Raw genomic sequence first — 20,322 nt, forward strand, 5'->3', positions numbered from 1 at the left:
ATCCAGAAGAGAGATAACGATCACTGCAACTTGGCTGTCAGGAAGCCACATTCCTAGGAAAAGGGGGAGAATACTACATCAAGGGAACACCCCATGGGACAAAAGAATCTGAACAACAGCCTTCAGCCCTAGACCTTCCCTCTGACAAAGCCTACCCAAACAAGAAGCAACCAGAAAACCAACTCTGGTAATATGACAAAACAAGGTTCTTTAACACCCCCCAAAAATCACTCTAGCTCACCAGCAATGGGCCCAAACCAAGAAGAAATCCTTTCATTTACCTAAAAAAGAATCAGAAGGTTAGTTATTAAACTTATCAGGGAGGCACTGGAGACAGGCGAAGCCCAGTGCAAGGAAATAAAAAAAAAAATACAATAAGTGAAGGGAGAAATATTCAGTAAAATAGATAGCATAAATAAAAAACAATCAAAACTTCAGGAAACAATGGACACACTTATGGAAATGCAAAATGCTCTGGAAAGTCTCAGCAATAGAATCAAACAAGCAGAAGAAAGAACTTCAGAGCTCGAAGACAAGGTCTTTTTATTAACCCAATCCAACAAAGACAAACAAAAAAGAATACGAAAATATGAACAAAGCCTCCAAGAAGTCTAGGATTATGTTAAATGACCAAACCTAAGAATAATTGGTGTTCCTGAGGAAGAAAAGAAATCTAAAAGTTTGGAAAACATATTTCAGGGAATACTTGAGAAAAACTTCCCCGGCCTTGCTAAAGACCTAGACATCCAAATACAAGAAGCTCACAGAACACCTGGGACATTCATTGAAAAAGATCATCGCCTAGGCACATTGTCATCAGATTATCTAAAGTTAAGATGAAGGAAAGAATCTTAAGAGCTGCGAGGCAAAAGCACCAGGTAACCTATAAAAGGAAAACCTATCAGATTAACAGCAGATTTCTCAGCAGAAACCCTACAAGCTAGAAGGGATTGGGGCCATATCCTCAGCCTCCTCAAACAAAACAGTTATCAGCCAAGAATTTTGTATCCAGCAAAACTAAGCTTCATATATGAAGGAAAGATATAGTCTTTTTCAGACAAATGCTGAGAGAATTCACCATTATCAAGCCACCACTACAAGAACTGCTAAAAGGAGCTCTAAATCTTGAAACAAATCCTAGAAAAACATCAAAACAGAACCTCCTTAATGCATAAATCTCACAGGTCCTATAAAACAAAAATACAATTAAAAAAACAAACAAACAAAAAACCAAGGTATACAGGCAACAAATAGCACGATGAATGGAATGGTACCTCACATTTCAATACTAATTTTGAATGTAAATGGCCTAAATGCTCCACTTAAAAGATACAGAATTGCAGAATGGATAAGAATTCACCAACCATCTGCTGCCTTCAAGAGATTCACCTAAGACATAAGGACTCACATAAAGGGGTGGAAAAAGACATTCCATGCAAATGGACACCAAAAGTGAGCAGAAGTTGCTATTCTTATATCAGACAAAGCAAATTTTAAAGCAACTGCAGTTAAAAAAGACAAAGAGGGACATTATATAATGATATAAGGCCTTGTCCAACAGGAAAATATCACAGTCCTAAATATACATGCACCTAACACTAGAGCTCCCAAATTTATAAAACAATTACTAATAGACCTAAGAAATGAAATAGACAGCAACACCATAATAGTGGGGGACTTCAATACTCTGCAGACAGCACTAGACAGGTCTTCAATACAGAAAGTCAACAAAGAAACAATGGATTTAAACTATACTCTGGAACAAATGGACTTAACAGGTGTATACAGAACATTCCACCCAACAGCCACAGAATATACATTCTATTCAACAGTATGGAACTTTTTCTATGATAGATCATATGATAGGCCACAAAAGAAGCCTCAACATACTTAAGAAAATTGATATTATATCAAGCACCCTCTCAGACCACAGTGGAATACAACTGGAAATCAATTCCAAAAGGAACCTTCAAAACCATGCAAATACGTGGAAATTAAATAACCTGCTCCCAAATGATCAAGTCAAAAATGAAATCAAGATGGAAATTAAAAAATTCTTCAAACTGAACAACAACAGTGACACAACTTATCAAAGCCTCTGGGATACAGCAAAGGCGGTGCTAAGGGGGAAGTTCATAGTCTTAAATACCTACATCAAAAAGTCGAAAGAGCACAAACAGACAATCTAAGGTTGTACCTCAAGGAAACAGAGAAAGAAGAACACACAAAACCCATACCCAGCAGAAGAAAGAAAATAACCATGATCAGAGCAGAACCAAATGAAATTGAAACAAAAAAAAATACAAAAGATAAATGAAACAAAAAGCTGGTTCTTTGAAAAGATAAATAAAATTGATAGACCATTAGCAAGATTAACCAGGAAAAGAAGAAAGAAAATCCAAATAAACTCAATTAGAAATGAAGCAGGAGATATTACAACTGGCACCACAGAAATACAAAAGATTCTTCGAAGCTGCTAAGAACACCTTTGCACACATAAACTAGAAAAGCTAGAGGAGATGGATAAATTCCTGGAAAGAAACAACCCTCCTAACTTAAATCAGGAAGAATAGCTACCCTGAACAGACCAATAAGAAGATTGAAGTGGTAATTTAACAATTACCAACAACAATTTAAAAAAAGTCCAGGACCAGATGGATTCACAGCAGAATTCTACCAGACATTCAAAGAAGAATTGGTACCAATCCTATTGACACTTTTCCACAAGACAGAGAAAGAGAGAACCATTCCTCAATCATTCTATGAAGCCAGTATCACACTAATACCAAAACCAGGGACATAACCAAAAACAAAAACTACAGACCAATATCCCTGATGAATACAGATGCTAAAATCCTCAACAAAATACTAGCTAACCAAATCCAGCAACATATCAAAAAGATAATCCGCCATGATCAAATGGGTTTCATAGCAGGGATGCAGGGCTGGTTTAACACATGCAAGTCAATAAATGTGTTACACCACATGAACAGAATTAAAAACAAAAATCACATGATCATCTCAATAGATGCAGAAAAAGCATTAGACAAAATCCAGCATCGCTTTATGATTAAAACTCTCAGCAAAATCAGCATACAAGGGACATACCTCAATATAATGAAAGCCATCTATGACAAACCCACAGTCAACATAATACTGAACGGGGGAAAGTTGAAAGTGTTTGCTTTGAGAACTGGAACAAGACAAGGATTCCCACTCTCACTACTCCTCTTCAACATAGTACTGGAAGTCCTAGCCAGAGCAATCAGACAAGAGAAAGAAATAAAAAGCATCCAAATCGGTAAAGAGGAAGTCATACTGTCGTTGTTTGCTGATTATATGATTGTTTGTCTAGAAAACCCTAAATATTTCTCCAGAAAGCTCCTAGAACTGATAAGAGAATTCAGCAGTTTCCAGATACAAAATTAATGTACACAAATCAATAGCTCTCCTATACAACAACAGCAACCAAGCAGAGAATCAAATCAAGAACTCAACCCCTTTTACAATAGCTGCAAAAAAAGAAAATAAAATACTTAGGAATATACCTAACCAAGGAGGTGAAAGACCTCTACAAGGAAAACTACAAAACACTGCTGAAAGAAATCACAGACAGCACAAACAAATGGAAACACATCTCTTGCTCGTGGATGAGTAGAATCAATATTGTGAAAATGACCACACTGCCAAAAGTAGTCTATAAATTCAACAGAATTCCCATCAAAATACCACCATCATTCTTCATAGAATTAGAAAAAAAATTATAAAATTCATATGGAACCAAAAAAGAGGCTGCATAGCCAAAGGAAGACTAAGCAAAAAGAACAAATCTGGAGGCATCACATTACCTGATTTCAAACTATAGTATAAGGTCATAGTCACCAAAACAGTGTGGTACTGGTATAAAAATAGGCACATAGACCAATAGAACAGAACAGAGAACCCAGAAATAAACCCAAATAGTTCCGATCTTTGACAATTGATCTTCGACAAAGCAAACAAAAACATAAAGTGGGGAAAGGACACCCTTTTCAATATTTAGTGCTGGGACAATTGGCTGTACACATGTAGGAGAATGAAACTGGATCCTCATCTCTCACCTTATACAAAAATCAACTCAAGATGGATTAAAAACTTAAATCTAATACGTGAAACTAAAAATTCTAGAAGATAACATTGGAAAAACCCTTCTAGACATTGACTTAGGCAAGGATTTCATGACCAAGAACCCGAAAGCAAATGTAATAAAAACAAAGATAAATAGCTGAGACTTAGTTAAACTAAAGAGCTTTTGCACAGCAAAAGGAACCGTCAGCACAGTAAACAGACAACCCACAAAGTGGGAGAAAATCGTCACAATCTATACATCTGACAAAGAACTAATATTCAGAATCTACAATGAACTCAAACAAACTAGCAAGAAAAAAAAAAAAAAACAATCCTTGGGAGGCCAAGTCACACAGATCACTTGAGGTCAGGAGTTCAAGACCAGTCTGGCCAACATGGTGAAACTCCCATCAATCTACTAAAAATACAAAATATTAGCTGGGCATGGTCATGGGCGTCTGTAATCCTAGCTACTCAGGAGGCCAAGGCAGGAGACTTGCTTGAATCCGGGAGGTGGAGGTTGCAGTGAGCCAAGATCATGCCATTGCACTCCAGCCTGGGCAACAAGAGTGAAACTCCGTCTCGGAAAAAAAAAAAAAAATTCCCATCAAAAAGTGGGCTAAGGACATGAATCAACAGTTCTCAAAAGAAGATATGGCCAACAAACATATGAAACAGTTCTCAAAAGACAAATGGCCAACAAACATGAAAAAATGCTCAGCATCACTAATGATCAGGGAAATGCAAATCAAAACCACAATGCAATACTACCTTACTCCTGCAAGAATGGCCATAATCAAAAAAATAAAAAAACAGGAGATGTTGGTGTGGATGCGGTGATTAGGGACCACTTCTACACTGCTGGTGGGAATGTAAACTAGTACAGCCATTATGGAAAACAGTGTGGAGACTCATTAAAGAACTAAAAGTAGAATTACCATTTGATCTAGCAATCCCACTACTGGGTTGGGTATCTACCCAGAGGAAAAGAAGTCATTATATGAAAAAGATACATGCACACGCATGTTTATAGCAGCATAATTTACAATTGAAAAATGGGGAACCAACCTACATGTCCATCAATCAACAAGTGAATAAAGAAACTGTGATACACACACACACACACACACACACACACACACACATACACACACACAATGGAATACTACTCAGCCATAAAAAGGAATGAATTAATGGCATTCACAGTGACCCAGAGACTATTATTCTAAGTGAAGTAACTCAGGAATGTAAAACCAAACATCATAGGTTCTCACTCATAAGTGAGAGCTAAGCTATGTGTCACTCTTATGTGACTCTTATGTGTCACATAAGAGTGACACAATGGACTTTGGGGACTCAAGGGGAAAGGGTGGGAAGGGGGTGAGGGATAAAAGACTATAAATTGAGTGCAGCATATACTGCTCAGGTGATGGGTGCAACAAAATCTCACAAATCACCACTAAAGAACTTATGTAACCAAACACCACCTGTTCCCCAATAACCTATGGAAATAAAAAAAATTAATAAAAAAACTAAAAAATAAAGTTACAGTAATCAAGACAGATTGGTATGTGTGCAATGATTAACAATTAGATCAGTAAGGCAGGATAGGGAGTGCAGAAATAGACCCACACATTATTGACTTCTGATTTTTGACAAAGGTGCAAAGGCAATTCAGTGAAGCAACAGTAATCTTTTCAACAAATAGTGCTGAAACAGTTGAAAATCCATCTGCAAAAGAAGAAAAGAACTTTAACCCCTACCTCGCATCATTCACAAAAATTAACTCACAATAGACCATAGACCTAAACATAAAGCCTAAAACTATAAAACTGCTGGAAGAAAATATAGATCCCTGTGATCTTAGGTTGGGCAAAGATTTCTCAGACATGAAAAATACAATCCGTAAAATAACAAATTGACAAGTTGTTCATCATAATTTAAACTTCATCATAATTTAAAACTTACATTATTTGAAAGACATTGTTAGGTAAATGAAAAGACAAGACATAGACTGGGAGAAAATATTTGCAAATCATGTCATATGTCAGATAAATGACTTGTATCTAGAATATATAAAGAACTCTTAAAATTAAAAACCACAACACAATTTTTAAAAAATCAGTAAAATAGTTCAACAGGCATTTCACCAAATATGATACACAATTATTAAATAAGCACATGAAAAGATGCTCAACATCATTAGGGAAATACTAAAACCACAATGAGATATCCCTTCCCACCATCAGAATGGCTAAAATTAAAAAGAGTCACCATACCAAGAAAAGCTGAGTATGTGAAGGAACTGGAACTCCCATACACTGCTGCTGGGGTTATGAAATTGTATAAACACTTCGGAAAACAGTCTGACAATTTCTTAAAATGTCAACATATATTTACCATATGATCCAGCGTTTCTACTAGGTATTTCTCTAAGAGAAATGGAAGCACATGTATGTATAAAGACTAGTACAGGAATGTTCATAGCAGCTTTATTTGTAGTAGCCTAAAATGGGAAGCAGCCCAAATGTCCATGAACAGGTGAATGAATAAACAAATGGATATCTATACAATGAAATGGTATTCAGCAATACAAAACAATGAAATTGACATATATGACAATATGAATGAATTTCAAATAATTATGATGAGTGAAGGAAGCTAGGCAGAAAGAGACATATTGTATGACTCCATTAATATAAAATTCTAGAAAGTGCAAACGAATGTACAGTAACAGATAATAAATGAGTGATTGCCTGAGGATTGAGGGAGTGGGAGGGGTGGGGGACAGGGATAGGAAAGGAGACAAGAAAACTTTGGGGGTGGTGGGTATGTTCAACATTTGATTGTGTTGATGAATTTGTGGGCATATCCATATGTCAAAACATATCAAATTGTACACTTTAGGTATGTGCAGTTCATTGTATGCAATTATACCCCAGATGAGCTACTTAAAGAGACAAAAAAAGGAAAATCTTTACAATTATGCTCTCAAAACTTTCTGTGTGGATCGGGATTACCTCGGATCCTGTAGATGATACTACTTATCTCCTCTCTTTCTTGAAACTTTCTTTCGCCACCATTTTCCTAACATTATTCCCTCTAGGCTCCTTTCTCACCTCTCAGAGCCTCCTGTCTTCTCTGTTTTTTTCTTGGTTCTTATCCTTCCTCCTATGTCTTAAACAAGAGCATTCTTTAGGATCCGTAGTTGGTTTCTCTTTTATTCTGATATATACTCCTTTCTGAGGCATCTCTCCATCCTTCCACCTCAGCTACTATCTATACAATAATAAATCCCAAATCTACATGGCAAGACTTGGCCTCTCCATATTTCTCCCAGGCTCCGATCGAACACCTCTACACCACTTCCAACTTAAGACTGCAAAATGACATATCTTCCCCCATCCACACCTGCTGCCCAGCATGTGTTGAGGTCTCGGTTTGCAGCACCACCATCTCTGCAGTTAACCATTGCACAGTGGATGAGAGCATGGGCACTGGATTTGAGTCCTAACTTTGTCACTTATCAGATTTGTTTCTTGGGCAAGTCATTTACCTTCTCTTTGCTTTGCTTCTTCATCTTTATGAGTCTGTTCCACATAAGATTACTGTAAGGATTAAATAAGATTATAAACATAAACTGTTGTATATCGTGCCTGACAAATAGTAAGTGTTCAAAGATTACTTTGTGGTAATCTTTGAATTGGGTGTGTCACGGCTGTTTGTTTCATTTCTGCTGCTTTCTTGTCCCCTTCTCTCTCCCTCTGCCATCTCTAATCCCAAACTCATTATATCTTGCTACCATGATGAGACAGCCTATTCTGATCTCTTCTCTTCAGTCCCTTCTTTAAAGTCCTACCTAAGTGACCACTGAGCTCAGGTCAGATCATGCACTTCCATGATCAAAGACCTTTAATTGGTCACCTTTGTTCAAATAGCATGGGACATAACAGGACATTCAAGAGTCTAATAGCTCTAACACCACCCCACTCTTCCAGCCTCAACTTGTAAGACACTCTCTGGCCTGAACCCCACATCATCCAGCTACTCTCAATTATTCTGCCCTATCCTCCTTAAACCCTAACCAGCGCTCCTGTCATGTGTTTGAAGAGGGCATTCTTCAGCTACCCACCTTCCAGGGTCAGCTGAAATATCCCTCTTTCTTTTTTTCTTAGCCAGGTCTCATTCTGTCACCCAGGCTGGAGTGCAATGGCACGATCATGGCTCACTGCAGCCTTGACCTCCCTAGGCTCAAGCAATCCTCCCACCTCAGCCTCCTGAGTAGCTGGGACTACAGGTGTATGCCATGGCACTTGGCTAATTTTTTATCTTTTGTAGAGACAGGATTTCACCATGTTTCCCAGGCTGGTCTCAAACTCCTGAGCTCAAGCAATCCACCCACCTCAGCCTCCCAAAGTGCTGAGATTACAGGCATGAGCCACTGTGCCCAGCCCAATTCCATGGCTGGAATTAATCAGTCTCTCTTCAGTGCTTCCACTATACTTTGTTTATATGTTGATCTGGAAGCTAACATTATTGTCATTTATTTTCCTGTTCCCCTAACTTACCTTTGTTTAGGCATTCAATGAAGGCTTGCTGAATGGAAATGAAACAGGAAGAAAGAATATGACAAACAGTCTGCCTAACAGCTGCCTGACATCTCCCTGGTAATGTCACTTGCTCACAGAGGTTCTTTGAAGATTGACACTTTACAAATTAGCATCCTGTTCAAACTGAAAGAGCACGAGAGAAACATCTCAATGGAAGGCATGCAAGTATAATAGCAGTAACACCATTCACGGGTTTGCAGAGTGGGAGAAGAGAAATACGTGAGTAAATGAATGCTGACTTAAACTCAGGTATTCTGAAGGGTTCCTCCTGAAATTAAGATGTCTCTCTTCTGAAAGAGAAGTTGCTAACTCTTCATTGATCAGGAATGCAGGCATGTACCCTGAGACCCTCTCCAGTCTTATTATTTTGTAAATTAGGGTGCAAACTTTACAGCTGGGGCTAAGACTGCATGACCATGCAAAGTCCCTGATGCAAGGATGTGGGAGGCACTGACAGCAGCTTGTCCTTGATAGACTCCTCCAGCCACCACTAAAGGGCGCCAGGGACAGGGTTAGAACGTGACAGAAGGAATGAGCCCAAGAAGGTGGCTGCCAGTTTCTCTTCCCCACATTCTTCCAAATTCTCCAGGGCATCTTTTGAATATGACTCTTTTAGTCAGTTTTCATTTTTAGACCAATATTTTTGGAAATTTTTCACTAAAGCAGTCAATGACAACACAACATAGTCAACAAGTCAATGTCAACTTTGACATTGGTCCATTGATTGCCCTTTCTTTTCCCAGAAACTTTGGAGTTACCACACACCCATACCACTATCAATGAGAGGCCACCTTCTAACTGCGAATGGTGGACCACAGGAAAGGCCCAGTAGAGCAGAGGAGAGTATATGACCTCAGGCAGCCAGCAAGGACGAATGTACCTCGGGAAGAAGGAGATGGGGCTACATCATGGGCCACTCCGCCACGGACACTGTGGCCATTCTCTGTTTGTCTATCTCCACTCTTAAAGGCCAGGGGCCATGACTTACTCTTCTTTGTATACCCAGCATCTAGTTCAGAAGTTGGGTTCTAGTAGAATTAAATGTTTGTTGAATAAATGAATAAACCAATGCACTTCTCAGAGAAGTATTCTGAGTAGGATATATGAGGAAGAATTTCTACTTGTGGGAAAAGCCTTGTTTCTCTTTCCTTGGTATTAATTGTATCAACTATGTATGAAGGAACATTCACTTTTTTCTAGACATAAGTACTTAGGTACAGTGGCATAACTATTAAGAAATTTTTAACTCTAAAATTTAGGAAATACAGGGAAAACTCTTCTATGTCTGAGAATACATAGAAAGAAAATATATAACAACAAGTTTTGCTTGGTCGGGTAATTTTCATTCCAAATAAACTTATCACAAAAAAACTCAGCTTCCCAGGGTCATTCCCCCCCTGCCAGATACATACTTATCTCTGAAAGAGCTTGGAAGATGGACCTTTCAATTCCTCTACAATTAGTAGCTGAGTTACAGAGTAACCTGCCAGCAATCCTATCAGCATTCATCAGACTATTTAAATAGAGCAAAGTCCACAAAAAGTTCCACTGAGACATGCTGAGCAAAGGCCGGGGCCCCAGAAGAAAACAAGTACAGACTCAGAGGAAAGCTGCCCTGGTCCTGAGTGTGACTCCCATGGTCCCCGTGGGGTCTGTGTGGTTGGCAATGAGCTCTGTGCTGTCAGCTTTCATGAGGGAGCTCCCTGGCTGGTTCCTGTTCTTTGGGGTCTTCCTCCCCATGACTTTGCTGCTGCTCCTCCTCATCGCCTACTTCAGGATCAAACTGATTGAGGGTAAGTGTGAGGCCACACAAGGAAGAACTTGGGCATCCTTTCCCACAGCACATCTTGAAATATACTGATGCACCGTCAGTGTTTTCTGGCCAGGAGAAACACATATATATATATATATTTTGTAGGTACTTCTCAATCAGTGTTCTCTCAAGTTCCTTGATCAATTTGGCCAAGTTTGATCCTTTCCACTGTGTGGATCTTGTGCTGAGATGTGAAGGCCTGCTGTAGGGGGCCCTCACGTGTAGCACCTCACAGACATACTGTGAATCAGCAATTTTGACATATGGTTGCTTGTCTCTCTCTCTCAACGCAATAGAGTCACATATGTGAAAACATTGTTCATGGTCTGCCTTCTTTACATGACAGATGTGTTTATGTGGCCATGTGTGTGCATGTCCGTGCGTGTGTATGTGCCCATGTGTGTGCACACACACAACTTTCTCATCCACTGAACTTCTGGTCAGGGAATGTTCCAAACATTATGCTGTCACAGTCTTTGTAAATGTAAAGCCCTGATAGATAAATACTTGACCTTGGTGTAAACGTTCCATGGGATTATAGTCTTAAGGTGGAAAAAACCAAACCAAACCAAATAACTCAGGAAGCTTAAGGTGATTTGGAATGGACATTTGGGTCTTGGATTGACACTGTTTATTCTGCTATAATTAAAATTAATGAAACTGGGCTGTAACTAGATAGACTATGTGTTAATACTGTGCCAAGTACACATGAGATTAATATCATCAAGGTTAATAACTATTTTAGCAAAATCAACAAAGACCAGTCATATTTCTTAATTTGGATAGTGTCATATTAAAACAAATTTGAAAACCCCTCCTCTTTGAACATCTGTTTATGTAATAACATACATGAAGGCATTTCTTGGACTTGCCAAGCTTTTGTGGTAATCTTAGATCACTAATGCTATAATATATAACCTAACAGGAGTGCAATGAGGGATATTTCTTCCTAAGATGAGATCTGGAACATAAAGAAATCCTAGGAGACATAGACAGTATGTCATGGAATCAAGTTTTTCATCACAACTTACTCAAATATGCCCCTAGCCTTTCATTTTTCGTGTGTCTCATTTTTATGAACAGCCCTTTTGTTGAGTGGTCAAGCCATATTCTGCCTCACTCTATAATATTCATGTGATAAATCCTTTTCTTTGTTAAGTCAGTTTATCCTCCACTGCCCTAAGACCAGTCTGTTGGATGCTCTTGTCACCCAGCCACTCATTACCACTGAACCCTGGAAGTAGCCTCCAAAAAGGAAGAGAAAATAAGAAATCCCCAAGATCCTAACCATGGCTTCCCTTCAGTGTCTTCCAAGTCGAAACGTTTTTCAGAGTTGTTGCAAAGATTCCCATCAGTAACACTCACTGCATCTCAGCCTCCCATTGACACTGAACATCCCAGGGACAATAAAACGATGCTGATGTCATCATCGGGGACTTGGAGACTTCCTGTAGTTTCCAAGTTTCATCTCTGGCTGGATGAAATTTTCAGTATTTCAAAAACTGCAGCAAGTACAGGTCTAGATAGCCTCATGGATATCAAGATCCCTTATTGGCCTCTACTTCACAGCTATTACAGGCCAGTTAATTCAGTGGGACATCTGGTATTTGGGATAGACTCTGCAAAAAGAGGGTGAATCTGTTTTATAGTTTTACTCATTCCTGGAAAAACATCTGTAATATGTAACATGTAAATGGGTCTATGGTATTTTATTTAGATAATTCTGAGGTATAAATGTATGAATCACATTGCTTTAGAATACCCTGGAAAAGTCAACGTGCAGGGTATGGCCTGGCATCACAGGGGCTGATGCAGGGGAAATGCAGTCCAAGTGCCAGCCCCAGAGGAAGTGCTCCATGTGTGTACACCTCTGTGATGATTGCACGCTGATGCCCTCCTATCTTCAGCACTTCCCTGCCCGTGCAAGTTATCTAGAGATCAAGTCTCAGAAAAAAGTTACTACCTTAAGTTTGTAACTCAATACAATTGAAACTACTTCTGAAGGATTTGAGTGAAGGGAGCAGAGGCTCCCAATAACCTCTTGTTTCTTCACACTTCCTTCGCCTTTCTTCATTCCAAATTCTGACATACTACTGAGCTTTTCTTGATTTCTAGACTTGCCCACAACTGTAAGTCTGTCCCTTCCATCTCAGAGCCTTTATTTTTGTAGCATAGGATCTAATCCAAGGGAAAGCAAGCATGTCAGCCTCACACGATGAGGGTCCATGCTCACTGGGTAGAGTCATTACACCAACTTTAAAGCTTACTCCAAACTTATGTCATATTCTGGATAGCGATAATTCTCATTCATTTATTCAACGAATATTTGTTAGTCTATCATATACCAGGGACTGTCCCAGATACTGGGACAGATTTTTACTATGAGTTTTTAAGACTAAGAGAAAATAATCCCAGTTCTAGAAAACCACAGAAGGCATCTGGCAAAATCAGCAGAAGTTAGAGGAGGTGTTGCAAATCTGTATGTTTCTGATTCTGGCCTCATTAAATGTCTGATCAAAGAGCTATAATAATAACCTGGACTTTTCCCTCAGTGTCAGGGCTGAGCACTTCACCAGAGGCAGGATCCTCTACAGTGAAGGGGCACCCCCAGCCAGGTTATGAGCCTCCATTTTCTGTGGTTTTTCCCCATTGTCTCCTACTTGGGCTTGCTCTAATTGAAGTGTGCCTGGAGCTTCCAGGCTGCAGGTAGGAATTACAGGAAGAGTGAGTGAGGAGGCAGAAGGAGCTATTTACCATGACAGAACAAAAATGTGTGCATCCGTTACTTAACGCAATGGGGGTCCCATCTGAAATTTATTGTTGGAAAGAATACTAATGACTAGAAACACTATTACTGCCAACCATCTGGAAGATGCTTAGTGAGGATGTCAAAGGCATTTAAACGAGAGCAACTCCATCTTGAATAGGGGCTAGGTAAAATGAGGCTGAGACCTACTGGGCTGCATTCCCAGACAGTTGAGGCATTCTAAGTCACAGGATGAGATAGGAGGTCAGCACAAGATACAGGTCATAAAGACCTTGCTGATAAAATAGGTTGCAGAAAGAAGCCACCTAAAACCCACCCACCAAAACCAAGATGGTGATGACAGTGACCTCTGGTCGTCCTTACTGCTACACTCCCACCAGCACGACAGTTTACAAATGCCCTGGCAATGTCAGGAAGTTACCCTACATGGCCTAAAAAGGGGTGGCATAAATAATCCCCCCCACGTTTAGCATATAATCAAGAACTAACCATAAAAATGGGCAACCAGCAGCCCTCGGGGCTGCTCTGCCTGTGGAGTAGCCATTCTTTTATTCCTTTACTTTCTTAATAAGCTTGCTTTCACTTTACGAACTCGCCCTTAATTCTTTCTTGTGCAAGATCCAAGAACTCTTTCGGGGTCTGGATCTGGACCCCTTTCCTGTAAGAAGGACAGCATAGCTGAGTGGATCAAAGTAGTCCTCCCTGATGGCAGTTTTTGTTCTGTTGAGACTGAGCCCAAAGCAAACCAGGTGAGAAATGTGGGGGCCCTGGATGGTGTCCTTGACAGATTCCTGGTCAGGGTAGCAGCTGATGGGCAAGCTGCACTATACATTCCCTCCAGAAGTTTATATTCAAACCATCTTTCGGTTGTATTTCCCTCCTCTCCCACATGGAATCAGTGCATCTATTTTTTTTTGGAGTAATTCTTGATTATATTTTCCAGTGTTAGCAGCCAACTATAGACTATGGATATTTTCGTTTTTAGGTTGATCTGGTCCCTTTAATTCCAAATAGTCTTTCTCCTAAGAAGAAAAACCACCCAAACTCTAAGAACATGTACCTTTGAAAAAATTATAGTTCTTTCTGGCACCATTTTCCTAAGGGTAAGTAGTACTGTCTTCTCTCCAGTTTGAGGGCAAATGAGATCACTGGACTCGAAATAAAATATCACCAGTTTGTATCTCCATTTCACAGCATCCACTTAAAAAACTGTCAACAGATGGTCAAATGTCATGTCGTTAATCTTCCAACCAGGGTTATGGCAAATGTAATCATTTCTATTTTATTCCTGTAAAGAGAGGGACATTGATAGATTAACTGGCATGTTCGCAGAACCCCAGAGTCCTGCATTCTAAAACAGAAAACCAGCTTGCCTGTCTCATACAGCTGGGTCTGTCAGACAAGAGAGCCATTTTAAGATGTGAAGGAAAGCATGTGGAGGTATTGTAATCACTCAACATTAATCCCCACACTTCAAGCCTTAGGAGGTAATGGTGCATGTAAATTTAATTAGCATGTAGGGAACATCAATTTTCTCGCAAAGGAAGAAAGAAAATTCTCTAACGTCCCGCACTCTTCAATCTGTGTCAATTTCCTTGAGGAGTAGCTCTTGGGGTGGAAGTATGTGTCATGAACTTCCCATAGCCAATCCCTGCATCAGCCATTGTCATGGACATTTTGCATCTTCTAGGTTGGAAGTTTTCATTATCTTATTTCCCTAAGTCCTGAGATTCCCAAACCTCTACTTCCAGGCCACCCCACCCCCAAAACACCATCACCCTGATCAGGAACAAATTGTTGTCTAAAATGACAAACATGGCCAAAAATAGTCATTATTTAATTAAATTTTAAAACGTGTCTACTGAAATGCCTAAATGTTTTTGCACGGAGTTGGACCCAAAAAGAAAGTCAGGTAGTTAACCAGGTCTTGGCCTTCAGCAACGTACATCCTAAAACAAATAACTAAAGTACTGATAATATACAGGCTGGCTAGGCATCTTCCACTGAACTTCATACTCACTCTACTCAACCTCTTGAAGCTTCAGCCTCCTGGTCTGTAAAATAGAAATAACAGCAGGACATACTATAGGACTGGTATGGTGACTAAGCGAGGTAATACATATAAGGTTCTTAACAGTGCCTGTTCTGAACAACTGTTAGACATTATTATCCTGCTAGCTTGAGAATTCTAAGAAGGCACTGTTTGTGTCATTATAGCATTACAGTAGCTATTATTAAAATAGTCTTGGGATAATTAAGTACATTGCCCAAGGTTACCTACCCACAAAGTGGTAGAAAGAGCATTCGAACCCTGGCTGGCTCCAGAGATAGCCCCTCTTCACCGACGCACCACCTCTGGAGTATCGAGTCCTCAGTAGGGGTTCTATCTGTTGAGTCCTTTTGGTCCAGACAGATAAACTTACCACCAATTGTGGGACAGTTTTAAACAAGGCAAAAATTTTACAAAATCTTTGAAGAATTTGATCAATCTCTTAATATAACGGGGGTCATAATAATTATTGATGATGGTGATTCCTCCACATAAAGATCTGCCTGAGTCAAGTCACATTTCTTTACCTGGGAACTAACAGGGCACACAGCATTGCTTGCAGGATTTTCCACAACCACGACCTTGGGTGTTCTCAAGGCCAACTGCCTATCGAATCTCTCTGCACATCCTCCTTAATAGACCCAGTGAAATGAAATGACAGCCAAATTGCAAGCTCTTTTAGGTTAGGGAGGCATTATTTTACTTCTCTCACTCTCCATATGGTGCCTAGCAAAGACACTTAATTCACTGGGTAGATGATTCACTGTAGATTGATGAGCTTCCTCTTGGCCTCTCCATTCTAGTTCTCTCTCCACTCTTAAGAGTTCACTTTTTTTCTGTCTCATTATTCAGGTCACCCATTTTCAGCTCTACAATCTGTATCCTGGTCCCTCATTCAAAGCACCCTATTGTGCAGTTAGCCATTGGTAATTAAGAATAAAAGGGAATAAAGTACTCATATTTCAGTGAGTTAAAAGTCTAAGCCATGGGCCATCTCCAAGGAATACCTTTGAAATAGCGATAATCTACGGAAAGTCAGTGTGACTCAGTAGCTGAAACTGTGGTCTCTGAAGTCAGATTGCCTGGAATCAAATCCTGAATTCATCAGTTTCTCTGATCTTGGGCAAATTACTTCATCATGATTTCTTTCTGCCCCAGTTTGCTCATCAGCAATTTAATAATAATGATGACTAGCTCATCATGTCATCACAAGAATTGAACGAGAAAGATTGCAAAGGGCTTCACACAGCACCTGGCACAGAGCAAGTGCTCAATAAGTATTGGCTATTAAATCTTGAGGCCCATGTTGTCAGGGACTTGTCACTCTCCAACACATATGCACCCTCCCTGACTAACATGATAAGCATTTGTGTAGGCCTGGTCAGGGAAAGTGCATGTGTCCTGGGGTACATGGCATACAATGTATCAAGTAAGGGATAAATTGCATGGGCTTTATGTGGGAGCCTAAGAGAGCATTTTCAGGTTCAAGCCTACAAACATGTTTATTACCTCCCATGAGATTAGAAGCTCCTGGTCTCTGGCTTGATTAATTATACTTCTGAAAACAAAACTTTTGAGGATGAAAGCAGGATCAGTTGTTCCTGGTTTCAGGAAGAGAGCTGTGTCTTCTGATGTACGAAGAAGATCCCAACGAATATGTGTCAGGATCTCAGAAGGCATCTCAGGGCTAAAAATCAAATCTAGTTATTGCCAGAGACATAATAGTTGAAGCTAAGGAGCAGATAAAAGTACACAGGTGGCACACAATAAAAGCCAAAGGGAGGAGAATGGTGGGGGCAGACAGAGAGAGGGGTTGTGTCAAATGCTACTGAGGAAGAAAACTAGGGATTGGAAAATGCCACTAGATTCAGTAATTCGATGTCACGGTGAGTTTTAATATTTTAGTAGAGTAGCTTTAACTGAAACTATATATTAAGGGGTTAAGGAATGAGCAGGTTGCAAAAAGCTGAAATAGAGTCATCAGTAAAATATACCAAAAGGTAAAAGGGAGAAAACTAATGGGACTTGTCTAAAGACTGTAAGTGCCCAGACACATTTTTGGGAGGGATGAGCAGGGGCAGACACTGTGACTTGCTGTGGGAGTTTCAACTTAATCAACAAAATCTAAATATACTTAGCATGTAACAATTCTCATTACAGTGGTAGTTTGTTTGCTCTAACCAGGGCCATTCTTTAGAAAGAAGCCTTTACATTTCCACTGGATGTGGTTGAGGAGATAAGGATCGATCCTGTAATAGGATCTGCTTGGAAGACCTGGACTTCTGTGACTCGCCAAGGCCACCAGTGTCAGATATGCTGGCCAACAGCCCTTATGAACTCTAAATGACCAATGGCACTCAGATGTCTCCAAATTATTAACTAATATTTTTCCTTTCAGTTAATGAAGAACTGTCCCAGAATTGTGATCGCCAACATAATCCCAAGGATGGCTCTTCCCTGTACCAGAGAATGAAATGGACGTGAAGTTGGGGACTTTCCAATAACTAAAGCACAATGAGTTTCTACTGGTCAGCAAGCAATGGCCAACAGTTCAGCTAATAAAGTAGGTTGATAAACTAGAACCATAGCAAAATAGAAAGAATACTAAGATACTCATTCTGAACCATACTGAAAAGTGGCAGCTATTATCTAAGGGGACTTCTCAGAGACTCAGTATAACAGCAGCTCTTGAAAAGTACCAAGAATGGATTTCCTGGGTATATACACTGGACACATTGTAACTTTTTAACTTTTATTGTGACTGTGTCTGCTCTAAACGGCATATTTTAAAAATAAAATTCTGCAGCATCTTACTACATAATCCCATAGGAACCCCTATTATTCCGATTTTAGAGGTGAAGAAACCCTGGTAGAGATCCAATGAATAGCAAAAGATGAATGCCTTGGAGAGAGCTCAGTAGATTCCATATGCAAGAATATTTCCACGTTCTTCTTGCAGTTCAGCAACTCTTAAGTGACACAGTTCAGGTATCATTTTTGGACGTGACTTTGCTTCTCTCCTTTTCCTGATTGCTTTCACAAATCATTATTGTCACAAATATGCACAAAACAAGTGGAGTATCCCCACACTAGGTATGGATCACCCACAAATGTAGCTTTCAGCATGATGCGACCTGGAAATGTTGGCAATTTGGTAATGGGAAAAGGAAAGGACAGAATGTTCACATAATTCCTGAGGAGGAGAATACAAGTCTTTGCCTGTAATACCAAAATACAGGGAGCTATATCTAACTATGCGGATAAGTCAACATTTCACTACAGTTCTTTTTCAGTGGGAGCCCCAAAGAGACAACATAGGTAATTGAAAAGAAACTTAATTCTAGGGGTAGTTAAACGAGATTGTGGTTACTGTTGTGCTCCCCACATTCTTCCAGTTAACATAAATCAAAGATGTTCAATGCATTCTAAGTGTAAGACTGGTTACATTCCAATCTTTGTGCAGGACATTAACAGGCTGAGTGATCCACTTTATAAAACATAATGAATGGGGTCACCTGTAAGAAATGCACCTGTTTCAGTAGTGGCTTACAGTCATACTAAAGGTTGTGTGGATGACCCAAAGCAAAAATATACCATCAGTGCTGGATTTTTACTGCTTCTTCCCCTCAGCCCCACCCTAAAATTCTTGATACCCATTCCGTGAGTAGTTTCCATTTGCACTTCTTGCATAATATAAAACTTATTGCTAGAATAAAGACACTCACTTCTGCATTTTACTGCACTTGATTACAATGAAAATGTCTGCCGGGGTTTTCAGACTGAACTAATTCAGAGTAACAGTGCTCTTGCCATATGGAAGGAATAACAATATTCTTTCAGTTTTGGGAGAGATCTCTTTTTAGCCCCTGGTGGAAATCAGCTTATGTAAAAATGCTTTCGTTAACAGAAAGTGTGAAAGGACAGATCGTATTCCTATCTCAGGCAGCTGCCAGCCACATTTGTGGCTCAGCTATCAAGGTTTGCTCCATCTTCCTCCAATAATGGGCACTTCAGAAGGCCAGTTCCAGCTCTGGTGGGTGCTGGTCCACCATCTCAGCTATTGTGATAACAGATGAGCTCTATATAGACATGTTTTCAGCACCAAGCACTACCAAGTACTTTAGAACAAGGCCTGTTTCTTTTCTGCCATCCAATGAGAGCAGAGAATCTCCAGTGAAACTGACTAGATTTATGAATGTTTTTTATATGTAGAGAGGGGCAGAAACATGTTCATTTTCCCATGAAGGAACAAGTCCCAAGGGTTTATCATCTGCCTGAAGGCACTGCTAACGAATTTGTCAAATCCTTTATCCAGCACAGCTTTACCAAGCAGCTGCACAGTCAGGCCTTTGCACTTCTCATTCTCATAGGTCCAGTTTAAGATCTCATTCAGTCCTGAACTGCTTCAGTCCTTTGCATTCCTGCTGTCTTGGCCTCCACCTAGACCAAGTCGGCAGTCTCCCTACATTACCCTACATTCAGCTGCATCCTATGCTCCAAGGCCTTTCACCAGGGGCCAGAAATGCTCCCACAACCCTAAATGGTCTCACTACAACAGTTCCTAATCTTATTCCAAATGCTATAGTATCTGAAACGGTTCACCAATAGGGATAATGTTTCTCCAACTGGAGACCTTCAATAAAACACTTCAATAGGTGCTTTAATTTCTGTCACATTGTCATTATTTATTATTCAATAAATTTACCAAAAAACATATATAAATATATATATTATTTTGGAGACAGGTCTTGCTATGTCACTCAGGCTGGGGTGAAGTTGTGCAATCATAGCTCACTGAAACCTCAAACTCTTGGGGCTCAAATGATCCTAATACCTCAGCCTCTGGCTACAGGACAGGAGTGCACAGCCTCACTTGGGTTTTTTTGTTTTGTTTTTTGTTTTTGGTAGATACAGGGTCTCAGTAGGTTGACCATGCTATTCTTGAATTCCTGGCCTCAAGCTATGCTCCTGCCTC

At 39.8% G+C, this 20,322-nt stretch overlaps 1 protein-coding gene across 1 annotated transcript; it reads left to right on the forward strand.

Annotated features, from left to right (window-relative positions):
* The first annotated feature begins 10,264 nt into the window (after positions 1–10,264).
* On the forward strand, positions 10,265–20,037 carry SMLR1 (small leucine rich protein 1). The gene is made up of 2 exons (XM_003827653.6): positions 10,265–10,510; positions 17,746–20,037. Exons 1-2 carry the CDS (start codon positions 10,273–10,275, stop codon positions 17,829–17,831), a joined length of 324 nt encoding a protein of 107 aa, XP_003827701.2. The 5' UTR covers positions 10,265–10,272; the 3' UTR covers positions 17,832–20,037.
* Positions 20,038–20,322: the final 285 nt, after the last annotated feature.

Source organism: Pan paniscus, chromosome 5 (assembly GCF_029289425.2).
Source record: "Pan paniscus chromosome 5, NHGRI_mPanPan1-v2.0_pri, whole genome shotgun sequence".
Lineage (NCBI taxonomy): Eukaryota > Metazoa > Chordata > Mammalia > Primates > Hominidae > Pan > Pan paniscus.